This window comes from Trichosurus vulpecula, chromosome 8 (assembly GCF_011100635.1).
Source record: "Trichosurus vulpecula isolate mTriVul1 chromosome 8, mTriVul1.pri, whole genome shotgun sequence".
NCBI classification, from domain to species: domain Eukaryota; kingdom Metazoa; phylum Chordata; class Mammalia; order Diprotodontia; family Phalangeridae; genus Trichosurus; species Trichosurus vulpecula.
The window spans coordinates 185,381,162-185,396,653 of record NC_050580.1 but is presented as its reverse complement, the minus strand read 5'-3'; the positions used below and the strand labels follow the sequence as shown (position 1 = coordinate 185,396,653).

General features: G+C 36.3%; 1 protein-coding gene across 1 annotated transcript in view; it reads left to right on the top strand.

Moving 5' to 3' along the window:
• RYR3 (ryanodine receptor 3) overlaps positions 1-15,492 on the top strand; it is a 633,352-nt gene that overhangs the window by 549,206 nt on the left and 68,654 nt on the right. Inside the window, exons 68-73 of the mRNA XM_036736677.1 lie at positions 1,232-1,319; positions 1,430-1,522; positions 5,409-5,429; positions 7,457-7,471; positions 10,211-10,381; positions 10,814-10,873. Coding sequence (XP_036592572.1) covers positions 1,232-1,319; positions 1,430-1,522; positions 5,409-5,429; positions 7,457-7,471; positions 10,211-10,381; positions 10,814-10,873 — 448 coding nt within the window. The remainder of the gene's footprint in view (positions 1-1,231; positions 1,320-1,429; positions 1,523-5,408; positions 5,430-7,456; positions 7,472-10,210; positions 10,382-10,813; positions 10,874-15,492) is intronic.

Sequence of the window (15,492 nt, the reverse complement as noted above, 5' to 3'; positions counted from 1 at the left end):
TTGTTTTAGTCAATCAGTATATTTGCGCTTTCTACAATTATCGTGCCTTTTATTTATTTTGTTGGAAAAGATGCTGTGTTAGGTAGTAGTTTTTTTTTTAAAAAAGCTTTTTTTTTTTTTTTAGGAAGTCCTTCAACAAGATATGTTGTTGTTTCAAAATTACATTGGGACACTGCTGCCCTAAATTATTGCAACATATGAAATAGTGGGAAATATGTCTTAGTGAGAAATATGTATCTATAATAAGCTAACATATCCTAAATTTTTGCCATCCTTCCTCAAATATGAGGAAAAAATATACTTTTATCAGGTTTTGCAAAAAGAAAAAATTTGGTCAGATCATACACTCTGTCTTTGATATGGAAAATATGGTTACCATATGTATGACAATTATAGATTGGCCTGGCTTTTAAAAAAACAGGGCTTAGTTCTACTTTGTATTTATTTAAAATTTTCTTTTTCAGAAGTTTATATCAATAAGAATCAAGTTTTACTCAGTGACCTAGGTTTCCCTTAAAGAGGTGCCACTTTTTGCTTTTAGCCTAGCATTTCTTCTTCAAATATATATATGCATGTGTGTATATGTGTGTGTGAATATATATGTATACATATATATGATATATGCATATGTGTCTGCCCCCCAAAGTACTCTTCAAGGCAGAATCTTTTGTATAGTGCGTTCAATTTAGGTCTTTCAAAAATATATTGCCTTGAATGTGGGCATATCCCTAAACACATAAATTATATATTACCACTTAGAATAAATTTAATTAGATTCTTCTTAATGTAGAATATGCTGATATAAAGGGATCTTACAGCTAACTTAGTTTAAGCCTCCAATTTTAAAGATGAGAAATCTGAAGGCTAGAAATGTGAAATGATTTGCCCAACGTCACCCAACTACTTTTCCTAATGATAAAGCCAAAGTCTCCTGACCTGGGTCCAAAGCTTATTCCTCTATACCTCCCTTCTCATTATCATCATTAGCATTAATATGCGTGAAGTCCCTAATATAAAACAGTGTCATGACAAATAGAGTATTTAACTCTTTGCCCTTGGAACAAAGCAAAGAATATTAGTTTTTTTCTATTTCTTGTAGTTTTCATTTCATTTTTCAGCTTTGATATTTGGAGGGGTTATTGGTTGTAAATGGTAGGAATAGTAGTTCATAATTTAGCTATCTTGAAATTTTATAGTTTACATAATGTAATTTGTTTATTTTTTGCCCTAGATCTAATTGGCTAAAAAACCCAGATGCTGATTCTGATGAGCTCTTCCGAATGGTGGCTGAGGTTTTTATCCTTTGGTGTAAATCACACGTAAGCTGCCTCTTCATTCCCTGTGTTTAAGATCCTTGTCAAAAAAAAAGGCATATTTCCTGGAAACTTTGCAGTAATGTTTGTTTTATATTTACCTTCTCTAACCCCAGAACTTCAAACGGGAAGAGCAAAATTTTGTGATTCAGAATGAAATTAACAATCTGGCATTTTTAACTGGAGACAGCAAGAGCAAGATGTCAAAAGTAAGTCACTAGGTGTCATTTTAAAGGGGTATTCAACCTCAGGACTCAGTCATAATTTGATATCTGATATTTTTCTGAGATTAATTCTGCATTCAAGCAATTTTTTCTACAGATAGACCAAGCAACAACCAAAAAATCCATTGTTATTTCCTGAAAATTATTCAGAGCAAAATATCTGTGCCTAAATACACACAATCATCCTATTTTATGAGTAAAATGTTGCTGTAGATACTGAAAAAAAGACAAATGAAGTTTTAGGACTTGCATAATACATTTTAAAGGTTTCTTGCTTTAAAAGGTTTATCTTAAAAGCCATAACTTAGGCTTTTAAAATAGAGCGACCTACTATATGGCAAAAATGCAAACACATATGTACATACTGTCAACTCTTGATTATCTGTTAGGGAATAGACTCCAAATGGAAAATCTTGCTTTGAAGATTATTGATAGTACATGCTTTTCTTTACATACTTGCTTGACTGACACCTGGGGCATTTCCTATCATTGATGCCCAATTTTGTTGGCGTCTCAGAACCCTCAGTTTTTCATGCAAAGAAGCCCACAGAAACTGAAATGCTTCCACTGCTCCTTGGAAGGTTTTAAAAGGATAGCTTAACAATTCAGAAAGTGGATGACCTCTTCCCAGAAGTAGGGAATGTTAAGAAAGAATTAAGCAGGAGGGACATGAAGAAGAAATAAGCTTTCTAGCTCTTCCTACATCAGGTCTTCATAGTGCAGTTTCATTTTGTTTGACATGGATTCCTAAATCACTAAATATACCTATGTCCTAATGTAAATACAAAATGAAAGGCAACTCTAAATGACTCATGTATCATTCACTGCTATGCATTAATTGGGCCTGTGCTCCCTTTCATAAGTGAGAATAATTGAGAGTTGACTGTATTTATAAAAGTATGTGTAATACATAATACATGATAGTGCATGTATCTGTCTATAAATCACTCAGTCGAGATAAGGGTGCTGCGTATTGAAGAATATGCTGGTGAATTTTGCATGAGGATCCCCTAACAAGTTAAAATCACTACTGCAAAGAGCCATTGATTCATAAGTGAGTCATGATAATGCCTTTTTTCTATTTAAGATTGTAAGCAAGTGCTAGAATTACACCAAAAGGATCACTCAAGACTATAAAACTAAAAATTATAGCTAGTTTTAGATTTGAACTTAGTGTAGGAAGCAAAAGATTTGGTTTAACATTCATGAGTTTTCTTCTTCCTTTGGTTCCAAATTTCATAATGTCTCCAGTTTACTGTGCTATGATTGCTGCTTTGGGGAACCAGATATGACTGTGTAATTTTGTATCTGGTTTAATAAAAGGGAATGATATGTACATGTCAAAATTTACAGAACAAATAAACTGGGGGCAGGGGAGTTATTCACATTATAAGAGGATACTTCCTGACAAAATAATTCCATTTTATGTGTTCCCATTTTACAGGTATTCTTAGAGAATTTTTAAACTTATTTTATCTTGTTATTAGCATTGTCGTTGCTAAGGTGAAGCACAGGTACAATAAGGGTTCTATCTTGGGTCCCCATTACTGAATTCTGACCTGATGTCAACTATTGGTCTTACCCTTAGGGTATTGCCTTGTGCTCTAGTTCCCAGTGGGAAAGTTTTATTTTTAATTGAATCAGAGTCCCCAATTCACTGAACAACTTCTCTTCCTTCTTACAGTCACTTCAGCATGTCCAATCAATTGGTCTTTCCTTGGACCTTTGACTATCTTACCCATCTTTTCCTAGCTAGGCCAACATTCACGGTTAGAAACAGAAAGTTCAATACAGGTGACCCTGGGTTTCAACTTTCTGATGAGGGATGACCCAAGTTCCTTGGGTTTGTGATTTTTAACCAAATCAGGTGAAAATGAATGATGACATTTCAAAACTAACCCACTAACCCAACATGCTTCTTTCATGTGACTATTTAGGAAGATGAAGCATATATTATATTAAATAGATAAATATATTCAATTAAACATTTATTAAGTATTTATTATTAACTATGCTAGGAACCAGAGATAAAAAGACAGAATCCTTGTGGATACTTTCTTATTGTTATTTTAAGTCCTTTATAACACAGCATTTAGATACTTGCTTATGAATGCATACTTTCCAAAAAAAAATGAAAGTACTATGTTCCCTTTTGAGAAGTCTCTAGTTGTAATATAAGACTACAGGGTCATATCATTGCATTTTCATTTTCATTTACATAATTTGCAAATCTTTTCTATGTGGATCAGGCAACTGTGGTACCATGTCTTTATATGTTACAGTGTTATCATATACTACAAAGCATTTCTTGGATGTTAACTAATACTCACCATATTCCTCAAGATGATATCTTTCTTATTGCTCCTTTGAGAGTTGAGAGGCAGTGTGATTTCAGAAATGAGGCAAAAGACTGAGAGTCGTAGACAGGTAGGTGGCAAATTGGATAGAGTGCTGATGCTAGAGAGTCAGGAAAACCTGAGTTCAAATCTGGCTTCAGACACTTACTAGCTGTGTGACCCTGGACAAACCACTTAACCTGTCTACCTCAGTCTCGTCATCTTTAAAATGGGGATAATAATAGCGCCTACCTCCCAGAGAGGTTGTGAGGATAAAATAAGGTTATATTTATAAAATGTTTTGCAAACCTTAAAATGCTATGTAAATGGTAACTTATTATTAATTACTATTAGTCAGAAGACCTTCTTTCTGTCCATAGTTGAATTTTTTATTCACTTGCTGTGTGACCAGGGACCAGTCATTAAATTCTCCTGTATCTTAATATTCATTCTGGTAAAATGAAGATTAGTCTACTAACTTGCTCTCTCTATAAAGTTCATCAAAATGTTGTGCTTTAAATTCAGTCTGCTAGAGTTAGCTTTTTGAAGACAGGTGGGCATTGTGTATGTGGCCTCAAGACCATATGTGGCCTTCTAGGTCCTCAAGTGTGGCCCTTTGACTGAAATAACCCCTTTCAAGGCTTTATCAGGATTCAAGGCTTTATCAGGTCCTATTCCCAGATTAAAATCAAAAGGTCACACTCAGCTCAGAGAATATGTGCCTTCTGTGAGATATCTTCCTCTTAATAAGGATACTTCACTAGAAGCAATATGGCAAAGTAAATAGACCTAGATTCATATACTTCCTGGGATACTTGACTAGCTGTATGGCTATAGGCAAATAACTTACATCCTCCAAGCTTCAGTTTTGTCATTGGTAAAAATGCGGATAATAATACCTACAATACCTTTTCACAATGCTGTTGTGAGGCTCAAATAACAATGCTTTGCAAACTACCAAAGTGCCATGTAAATGTCAAATCTTGATGTTATTATCACTTTCAGGCTTTCCATGGATATTTCTAATCTGGGAAAGCATTTAGGGGCTAGGAAGTGGTATTATTAATTAACATCAGTTGATTCCCCTATTTGTCCCCATATGCCTGTGATAAGATTTCCCCTCTCTGACTTGGTGAACACAGTTCATGGCCTCTCCTCTTGTGCTTGCTTTTACTCCACTCTTTATTGAATACTGGTGCATTATAAATCATAAGTATTTCTGCACATTCTGGTCTGTCAAGATATGTGGACATGAATGCTGCATGCTCATTCCTACCCCTTATGTGATTACATAAACAAAGAAAGTTGAAATAAAGAAAATATACCGTGAGCAAGACTATTCAAATCAGATTTACTTACATTTGGTTCCAAAGCTGTATTTTTTCCTGGAAATTGAAAAAATCATTTTGTAGAATGCTCATTGTATATTTTGTTTACATTACATTAGTGTGCTAATATATGTTAAGCTAAATATACCTAAAGCTGAGCAAGTGTTTCTTTGTTTTTAATTTATTTTTTTTCTGGAAAAATGGCAGCAGCTTCCTCGGAGGGGAATGGTAAGTTAGAAAATGTTCAGCTCAAGATGTACTAGTTTCTTCACCAGGTTTAAAAGAGCAGGTTAGTAATACAAAATATGTAGGGAGTATCATATTGTTTGACCTTGGAGCATTACTAAAAATTATTTTTAAGAAGCAAGCACACAATTGCATTTACTGTTTCTCATTCATATATGCACATACTTAAAAAGATGTCCCTGAACACAGCATGTACCTTGACAGCCAAAATTATATTGGTTTTCCTCTAATTTTGCTTTGCTCTCACTAAATGAAAATATAAACAGTCATATAAACAGATAGTATTACAGAAGTTTTCTTTATGTCAGTTTAGAATTCAGGAATTGCTTTACCATAGAATGACTTTTTATGTGCCTGTTAAATTTGCAGACCAAGTCATAAATACCAGTTTAATCCCTAATATAACTGAAATATAGGACTGTCCTAATTGTTCATAATGGAGCTTCATGGTATAGTGGATAAGACTTATTTATTAAGTCTTAAGTCGATGGAGTTCCATACACTAATGAAATAATAAATAGTGCATATATACATATGCTAAAAATATTATAAAAATTGCATGCCATAGGTAATAAATTTGTGGGAAAAGCTTCCAAAGTTCAACTTGCAATGCTTCTTATGGTGGAATCATGAGTTCCTTATCTTTGTGTCTTCCCATCTACATGGCAGTGAAAACAAGAACTCCTTTGGTTCCAAGCTACTGGAGTTTCTATAGTTTGGGGCAGGAGCTTAAGTAGGATAAGAGGTAGAGATGAAGGGAGATGGAAAATGAGAGGCAGAGACGTGGGGGACAAGAGGAAAACATTGTGAGAGGTTGGTGTAGCACACTATTCATATGTGAAGGACACATGTAAGTCAGCGTCTGCCTGTAGACCACATTTATGCAGAGAAAGGCTGCAATTATATAAAAACTGTGCCATACTCTAGACTTTTAGTGTGATATCTACTTCAATAATTACTATGTTACATGTTGCCTGAGAAGCCATCACAGTCTCTGAAAACACATGATTATTGCTCTTTGATTCATGGGAATGTAAAATGTGGGAGTTAAACAACATGGGAGTGGTTATTTTGGAAATCCGTATTTTTTGTGATTAGGCAGCAGAGGTTTCTAGTCAACTTTCATTGGAATTTTGACATTGGTAGGTTCAATTCAATGCATTTATGGGCTAGGTCTACTGTGGTCAGTGATCAGGAAGATTCATTGATAAGTAAGGCATTTTCTCAATGACCTTATAGTCTAGTTGAGAAAATAAGATGGAAATAACTCTAATATAAATTAGAATATTATAAATGCACAGAAGAGGAACAAAATGACATTTAAAGTTTATTATGGAGATTACAAAAAATATTCCAGCCCAGATCATAAGGACCAATAACAGTAAAATCTATCATTGAGTAAGTTAACACTAGCAAAAAGAAGTAATGAATGTTTTCCCTTCACTCGAAATAGACCTAAAAGTCTACGAGACAATATTGTCTGAAAATGAGAACGATATTCCAAGAAGCTGTAGAGTATGCCTTAGTTCCCTCTAATGAAGGTGGGGTGGTAAAAAAAGGGAAATTGAAGTTGGAGTTACTAATTTGGTGATATCTAGTCTGAAAGACAGGATTGAAGGGGAGAGGAAAAAAAGAGGAGTAGTTCTCTTCCTTATTTAGTTGAGGGAAAGATTTTAGATTTCATGAGCTTATCATGAAAGCTAATGAGCCAATTGCTAACCAGATCCAGAATGTCAGACACTTGGGAATAGTGACCACTGAAATGAGCTCACTTTAATGGTTCATTGTTGGGTTTGAATGTTTTTTCTACTAAACGAAAAAATTCAACCTCATTAACTCTGCATCTTAACTGTCCATCTGGTTATCACACAATATGCCACCTATTTCAAAGTACCATTGATTTTCCATTCTTTTCATCAAGAAACTGTGATTATTATGTAGTACATTGTAGCTTGGGCCCCCTGCCTTAACTGACTCTTCTATTGTCTTTTTTTTTTCTTTTCACACAGGCCATGCAAGTAAAGGTACAGGTCAAATGCGTGCATGATGTGTCTTTTCTGTCTTAGTAATAGAGGCGCCAGACTATGGTTACCCTCTTCATTGTGATTGCCATGAGGGTGGTATGGCGTGGATTTTCCCCACCTGGAATTCACCACCCTGGATCAGTGAACATGGTTGCTCTTCCATAGAATTAATGAATTTAGGTTCTTGGATGGGGGATGCCATCCTGACCTTACTCTAGTCTAGTTGGAAATGGTGTCCAGGATATTCCCCAGCAGTGCCTTTTAGGAACAGGTCTGGCAAAGATAGAGACATGCAGGCCTGTCAGCCTGGGCCATCACTTAGTTTTATCACTCTCTTGTTGAAGATACCACTGTTTTCCATAGGTAGTCCTTGGCTTTTCATATCCACCAGAAAAGTCCTGGTTATTGTCCTTGTTCTAAGAAACCATAAGGTGATTCTTATGAAAACCAGTGTTCTCCATGAACATTTCCCCCAGGGTCCACTTAAGCATTTGAAATAGGAAGGCCAGTTAAGATGGATTTTGCTGGTGGTGGTGATGCTGGTGCTGGTGGTGGTGGATGTGATTGTATGTTATAAAGTCTCTTCTTGAACAATTTTCAGGTTATTCCTAAAGGCAGTTTCTTTTTTTCTTTCTCCCTATATATTCCTTCCAGCCTACAGATCACTCCACATAGTGCTTATGCCAGAGAAGAGAAAGACATGTTGAGTTGGGGCCTGGTTTACAGTAATCCTAGACAAAAAATGGCCCAAACCCTATTTTGGAGGACAATGGTTTTTACTTTTTTCTGTGTTCTGGAGAACTCAGTATTTGGTTACCCTCCTCCTCCTAGACCAGGCACTTATTTCCTGCCTACCCTCTTTATAGCTTCTTCCTCCCACTTAGCCCTGGTTTCTTATGGAACCTTGAGTGCTGAGTGTCTTCCATACCACTGAAAATACTAACAGTGTGTGGACACGTAGGCCCCAGTGACTTGCTGGTGATTTTTCTACATGTAACCACCTTTAGATATATCAGACCACAGAGAACACTTCTTGCAACTTCAGTGTCCTGTTTTATAGATATCAGCTGCCCCAGAAATATGTATTCTTTGACCTGTGGTCCCAAACAATTAGACACTCTTACAACAGACTGGGAAGTTGGGAGTGGGAGGGTTTTACCCAGGGTCAGAGGTAAAATGGGAATTGTTTAACCTTCCTAATAGAAGGGGAATGGCAGGCTTTTTAAAAAAGAGATCTGTATTTCTAAGAGTACCACCTTCTAGCAAAATTCAATTGAACTGAACACTTTGGAGGAAGGAATAAGGTCACTCACAAAGCTTTCTTCTATCCACTAGCATCCTCATAAAGCCTATCTCCTATTTAAAAAAAAAAAAAGCCTGCTTTACCCTAGGACTTAGGTTGCGTACCAGAGCCACAAAATGTGGGGAAACCATCTTGTCTGTCAGCAGTCCACACAGCAGTATTTGGGCCTTTGTTGGTGTTTCTTTGTAAACCATAGTGCTGTTAACCATTTCACTGCCCTCAACATTTCCATGGGCATTTTTGAGAGCAAAGCTTTGGTGGACATAAATTTCTTCTTCTTCACCATCCCTAAATCATTCTACCCTTTCCTCACCACCTTCCTTCCTTCTACCTACCAAACCTCTCCACTACCTGAGGCAAAGAGAGAGGAAGGGAGGGAGGGGAGAGAGAGACAGAGAGAGAGATTGATCCACATCTAAGGTTTTGTTCTTCCTGAAGTGCATTCCCTGGAACCCTGGTCAGCCCAGCTCCTTATTTTCCTATCCAGAGTCTAGGAGGAAAATGAGCCCCATTTGTCACTTGTACCCAGTTAGTATCATGTAGAGTGAGTTCTCCATTGGCCAAGTGCAATGTGATTTACCAGCAGCTACACGCCACTCAGAAATTTAGATGGTTATCTTAAAACTACTATTTCAATACATTTTTTAATGAACTATCTCTGAAAGGAATAAGAAAGGAGGAAGTAGAGGAGGATCAGTTGAACTGCAGAAAGTAGAAACTTTTTTTTCTTTTTTGCTTAGGGCTCTTCCCTCCATTAACATCTCCCCTTAACAGAACTCCACTGAGGATTTTCCTTTTTTCTAGGAGAGCTTTCACATTGCCTCAGTGTGAGAATGGTTAAATTGGCTGCTGCTACTGGCTTCCTATGACAGTTAAGTTGGACCATAGCAACTCTAGTCCACCACTATGCACAACTTCTTCAGTTTTGCTTAGGGAATTGGAATAGCCCTTTAAAATTTTTCTGTAAGCATGAAGAACACTATTTCTTTCCAACATAAATTTGATCAGGAAACTAGATCATTTTGAAAATGCTGCCATCTCCTTTCACTGTCTGTCTGATCCAGAAATATTTGAGATCGAGAAGGTATTGGAATGTATGTGAGAAACATCCATATCTATCTATTACATAGATAGATATGGATATAGAGAGAGAGATAGGCCTTAGATAAGCATAATTAAAACTTTCATTATTCATAATATTCTTCTTTATCTTAATAATGAGCAAAATTATTTATTGCTTACATGATTATATTTTGTTTCTTTAGTCCACCAACTTTTATTGTCCTTTGAAATGTTATTGGGCTCTATTTGTAATCTCAAAAAGCCATGAGCTACAAGGAAGCAGGCTACTTGTTGGGAAAGTAGAACCCTTCAAAAAATCACTGCTCTTTTGTTCTTTCTTTTTTCTTCTTTCTTTTCTTGGCATCGATTTCCAGTCTGGAGGACAAGACCAAGAACGGAAGAAGACAAAGAGGAGGGGTGATTTGTATTCCATCCAGACATCTCTTATTGTTGCTGCACTGAAGAAAATGTTGCCCATTGGCTTAAATATGTGTACCCCAGGTGATCAGGAGCTGATCTCCCTGGCAAAAATAAGATACAGTTATGTAAGTTATGATTCTCTGCTATTTGTAATGCACTTGACTTAACCTGCTACAGGTGATAATTACAATACTCCACTCCTTTGGACATTGCCTAAATTTTAATGCTATAGTAATAATGCTCATGCCTGCAGTTTTCAAAAATATATTAATATCTTTGAAACATCATCCTTCTCAACCCTCATTGCAAGCATTTCGGCAATAACTGCTGTTATGCCTCATTTTGCAAATGGAAAAACCAAGGTTCATAGAAGAGTAAAAGCATAGTTATTAAAACTCCTCTAGGACCCAGGACCTCATTCATTACCTCTGTGCCTGCTTTTGTTGTTGTTGTAGTTTTATCTTTAGTTGTGCAATGTGCCAGCAATCCCAGTTTATCACTCACACCAATAGATGGCAGAGACCACAGGAAATAAAATTCAAAATCTCTTTCCACAGAGGGATACAGATGAAGAAGTCAAAGATCATCTGAGGAATAACCTGCACTTGCAAGAAAAGGTAATATCATAAGGAGACACTGAGCGTGTATTAAGTCCATTCTTTTTAGCAGGCAGAAACATTGATCATTGAAGAATTTTACTGATCCCTTTGGAGTTACACAGTTTTAAAAAATATTCTCAAAACAATCTCAATAAGTTTTTGTTTAACCAAATTCTCTTGCTATATTTAAAAAACATTCCTTCATTTTTCTACAATAAATCTAGGGTTTGATTGACATTTTAGTGACATTTCAGGATGTATAGAGAAAAGACCAAGGATGGATCATTCAGAGAATGGTGACCAAGTGTCTTTCATCAAATCTGAAAATGAGTCATAAAAAATTAGTTGAAATGCAATAAGAAGCATTGGATTAAATTTGTAAATTTCCTAACAATGAGGCTGATTAGACATTGACTTTGTTACCTGAGAGAAGTTATCTCCTCCCAAGAGATTTTGAAACTAAATGTATTCACATCTGAAATGGTGCAAGTAATTCTGCCTGAAAGTAGTAAGATAGATGAAAAGATTATGAGACCTTTTCCAATCTAATGCTTCTCTTTTCAAGAGGTTCTTGGTTTTTCTGTATTCCTAAGAGTAAAAGAAAATCACTTTCATAGTAGAGAGGGGGAAAGGAAAAAAGAAGATAATATGATAAGAATCCTCAGCCATACCAGGAAAAGAAATAGAAATGAGCCTGGAAGGATGGGGAGAAAAAGAAGATAGAACAGAAAATATTAATAAACTTTGTTTTTAAATATATTTTTAAAACAAGCCTTAGTACTTTATAGAGATTGATTTATAACTTCATATGTAGTTCAATTCAGTGGATGTGGTGAAGGTGACAGTATTGTTTGTAAAGTTTGTAAAGGTTATATTCCTATGTTGTTATTGTGCTAATCCTTGTTAAAATATTGAGAATGCCTATCTTAAGGGGTTATTGAAGAGAAGATACCCTTGGCATTCAGAAAAAGTTATCTATTTATACAGTAGAGTAACTCTTTTTCTAATATTCACATAATCAAATAATCACAGAATTTAAGAGTTGGAAGGAATCTCAGCAGCCATATAGTCCAAGTAATACACAAAAGGAAAGACCCCTATGACATACTCAACAGGTGGTTGTTCAGCCTCTGTTTTAAGAACTCAAAGGAGGGGAAATATACCACCTCTTCACACAATGCACCACCTCTTCATGCAGTCCTTTACTCTTTTGAATAGCTCTAATTGTTGAGAAGTTTGGTGTGGTTTTTTTTTTTGCTAGTGTAAAGCTTAAATTGGCCTCTTTGCAAATCCCATCTATTCAAGTTCTATTCTCCAGGACCAAATGGAACAAGTCCAGTCCCTCTTACACATGACACCCTTCACATTCCCAAGGACAGCTATCATGTCCCACCTAAGACTTTTCTTCTCCTAACTAAACATGCCCAGTTCCTTCAATTCATCCTCATAAAACATGAATTTAGGTCCTTCCTGGTTGCCCTTCTCTATATACTATCAACCTACTGTGGAACTTAAAACTGAGCACAGTACTCCAAATAATGTATGATAAGGGCAGTGTGATTATCTCCTCCCTGTTCTGGAAGCTATGCCTCTCAAAGAAGTCCAAGATTACATTGGCTGCCACGTTAGACTGCTGGCACAATTGGAGGTTGCTTTCCACTAAAACACTCAGATTCTCTTCAGAACATCAGCTGTCTGTTAATGTCTCCCCTATTTTATATATGTAAAGTTGATTTTGTACCCTAATGAAAGGCTTTTTGAGTGTTATCTTATTGCATTTAGCCCACCGTCCTAGCCCATTGAGATCCTTTTGGATTCTGACTCTGCCATCCAGTATATTAGCTTTCCCTCCCCTGTACAAATTTGATGAGCATACCATTCACAACTTTTTTCAAGTCATGGATAAAAACAAGTTAAATAGCAATTGGCCGCCATAGATTCCTGGGGTACTCTACTAGAAACTCTCTGCCACATTGACAATGAACCATTAACAACTATTATTTTAGTACAGCCATCCACCCAGTCCTGCATCCATCTAACTGTCTAATCCATATTTCAAATTATTTTCCACATAAATTGCATAAGATACTTTATCAGAAGTTTTGGCAAAATCTGGTTAAGCAATACTCACAGCGTTCCCCTTATCTACTAGTTTAAAAATACTGACAAAAAAGGGAAATGTGGTCAGCTGGATACAGTCAGTTATTGAAGAATCCATGCTGGCTCTTTGTAATCACTGTTTCCCTTTCTAGATGTTCTCCAACTCTTTTTAAAATAATTCATTCTAGAATTTTCCCAGGAATCAAAGTCAAACTTACCAGTCTATAGTTTTCAGATTACTTTTTTTTCTTTTATGAAAAATTGGGACAACATTTATCTTCTAAGTTTATGGCACCACTCCTGTTTTCCATGGTCTTCCAGATATCACTTTCAGATATCACTGTGATCAGCAATCACATCTGCCATTTTTTTTAATACCTAAGGATATAGTTCATTTGGTCCAAGTCACTTGAATTCATCCAAAGAAGCTAGGTACCTTCTTACTGTCTCTTGAATATCTATTTGTCTTGAACGTATAAACTCCCTGTTAAATGTGATATTTTTGAAGTGCTTAGAAAATGATCATTCTCTTTTGCAGAGAAAATATAAACACCATAAAAATTAAGCATCTTTATATTCTGTTATCATTTATGTGGTCTCAAACATCCCAAACAAAGCTCCTATCCATCCTTTCTTCAATTTCCCCTTGTCCTCCCAATACAGCTTTTAAAAAAACACTTTTATTGTCCTTTATTTCCCTTACCAACCTCAGGTCATTTTGAGTTTTATCATTACTCATAACATTTTTAGAGGACCATGCCATGGTTTCATAATCTTCATCTTGATCTTTCTTCCAGCTTCTATGTTGTTGTTTTTTTTAAAACATAAGTTGATTGGTGATTTCCCTATTTATCGCTACTGCTCTGTTCAGACAAATCCCAATTTTTCTCCTCATTGAAATCGTTCCCCTTTTGAGAACAGAAGCCTTTTACTCCATAGGAACCTACCAATTTTTTTCCCTAAACTCTTTGAAATCTTCTTTCCAAAATCTAGGTTATATGTCATCCTCTACCCAGATTTCTTTACCTTTTCTATCAAAAACTCAAGAATGGAACATTCACTTTCCCCAAGCTTCCTAACATTTCCACACCAGCAACTAGCTCCTCTATGTTAGTTAAATCAGATCAGACTAGAATTTCCCCTTGTTGGTTCCTCTGCCTTTTGAAAGATGAAATCGAAGCCAAGACAAGTTAAGAAATTAATAGCCGTTCTGGTTTTTTTGCAGAGAGAATGCGAATGAATTGAAGAACTTCATCTCATCCCCACTATGCCATGCCTCTGTTTCCCAAATTCTCATTTATTTTCACTCTGTCTTTGCAAGTGGTCTGTAATACACTCCAATGACAAAATTACTTTTTCCTCCTTTCATTGACCTTCATCCAAATAGCCCCATCCTGCTTCCCCCACTTCTGGTTCCTTAATTTCTCATAAGTATACCTTTTCAATATACAATATAACACACCCCAGCCCTGTTCCCTAGCTTACTTCTTTTGAGAGCCATAGTCTCATTATTGGTTTCTTTCCACCAGTTCTCAGTGATACTTATATCATTTGCCTGATTGCATTAGGATCTCTAGTTTCCCTTTTTTGACTACTATGAGTTTATAGATCCAGTTGCTATTATTCTTTGTGGATGGTCTGTATATATCTAAATGGGGTGATATACATGGACAGTCTTCTCCCTCCCCTATCATTTTTACTCTAAAATTTTTATTTATTTTTATTAGATTTGGAAAATGTATTCTTACCAAACTTTGCTAAGTATACTCCATTTCTATCCTAAAATTTTCTAACCTTGTACTATAAGCCATGATCCATGAATTCAAATCCTTTTCTCACACGCTATCTTCATAGCCAGTTATTCTCTTCACCGCAGTACAAAGAAGGGCAAAAGACAGTCCCTGAGCTCAAGGAGCTCACAATCTATTGGGGGAAAACAATGCATTTTATGTGTTTTTTGGGGAGACAGGGCAATTGGGGTTGACTTGCCCAAGGTCACACAGCTAGTAAATGTGTCAAGTGTCTGAGGCCAAATTTGACCTCAGGTCCTCCTGACTCCAGGGCCAGTACTCTACTCACTGTGTCACCTAGCTGCCCCTAACAACACATTTTTAAAAAGCTGAGAAGCATGGGGGGAGGGGAAGTGCAGAGAGATTGTCCCACTAGGGAACAAGATGAAGGCCCTACAGACAAGGTAGAAAATGATCTAGGGAGGTGAGATTTTCCAAGGTGATTTAATTTTACAGAATGAAGAGTTTCTGGAGAAGTTCTCTGAAAGGCAAAAGTGAGGAAAACATAACTTCTGCCTCTGTGGTCTAGTTTCTTGCCCAAGTTTTCATATTTGGCTGTATTTTTTATATTCCTTCTGAAAGAGTCATTTGCGCCCATGAGACTAACAAGAAGTAAGTAGTTGTCATCAGTTTTGATTGGCCTTGGGAGGTTCTCTACCATGTCTTAGATGTATGATCCAAGAAGACAACAGAACTCTTTTTTGTTGTTAACGGGTTGACAGAAAGCTGCTTCAGGACGCTAAACAG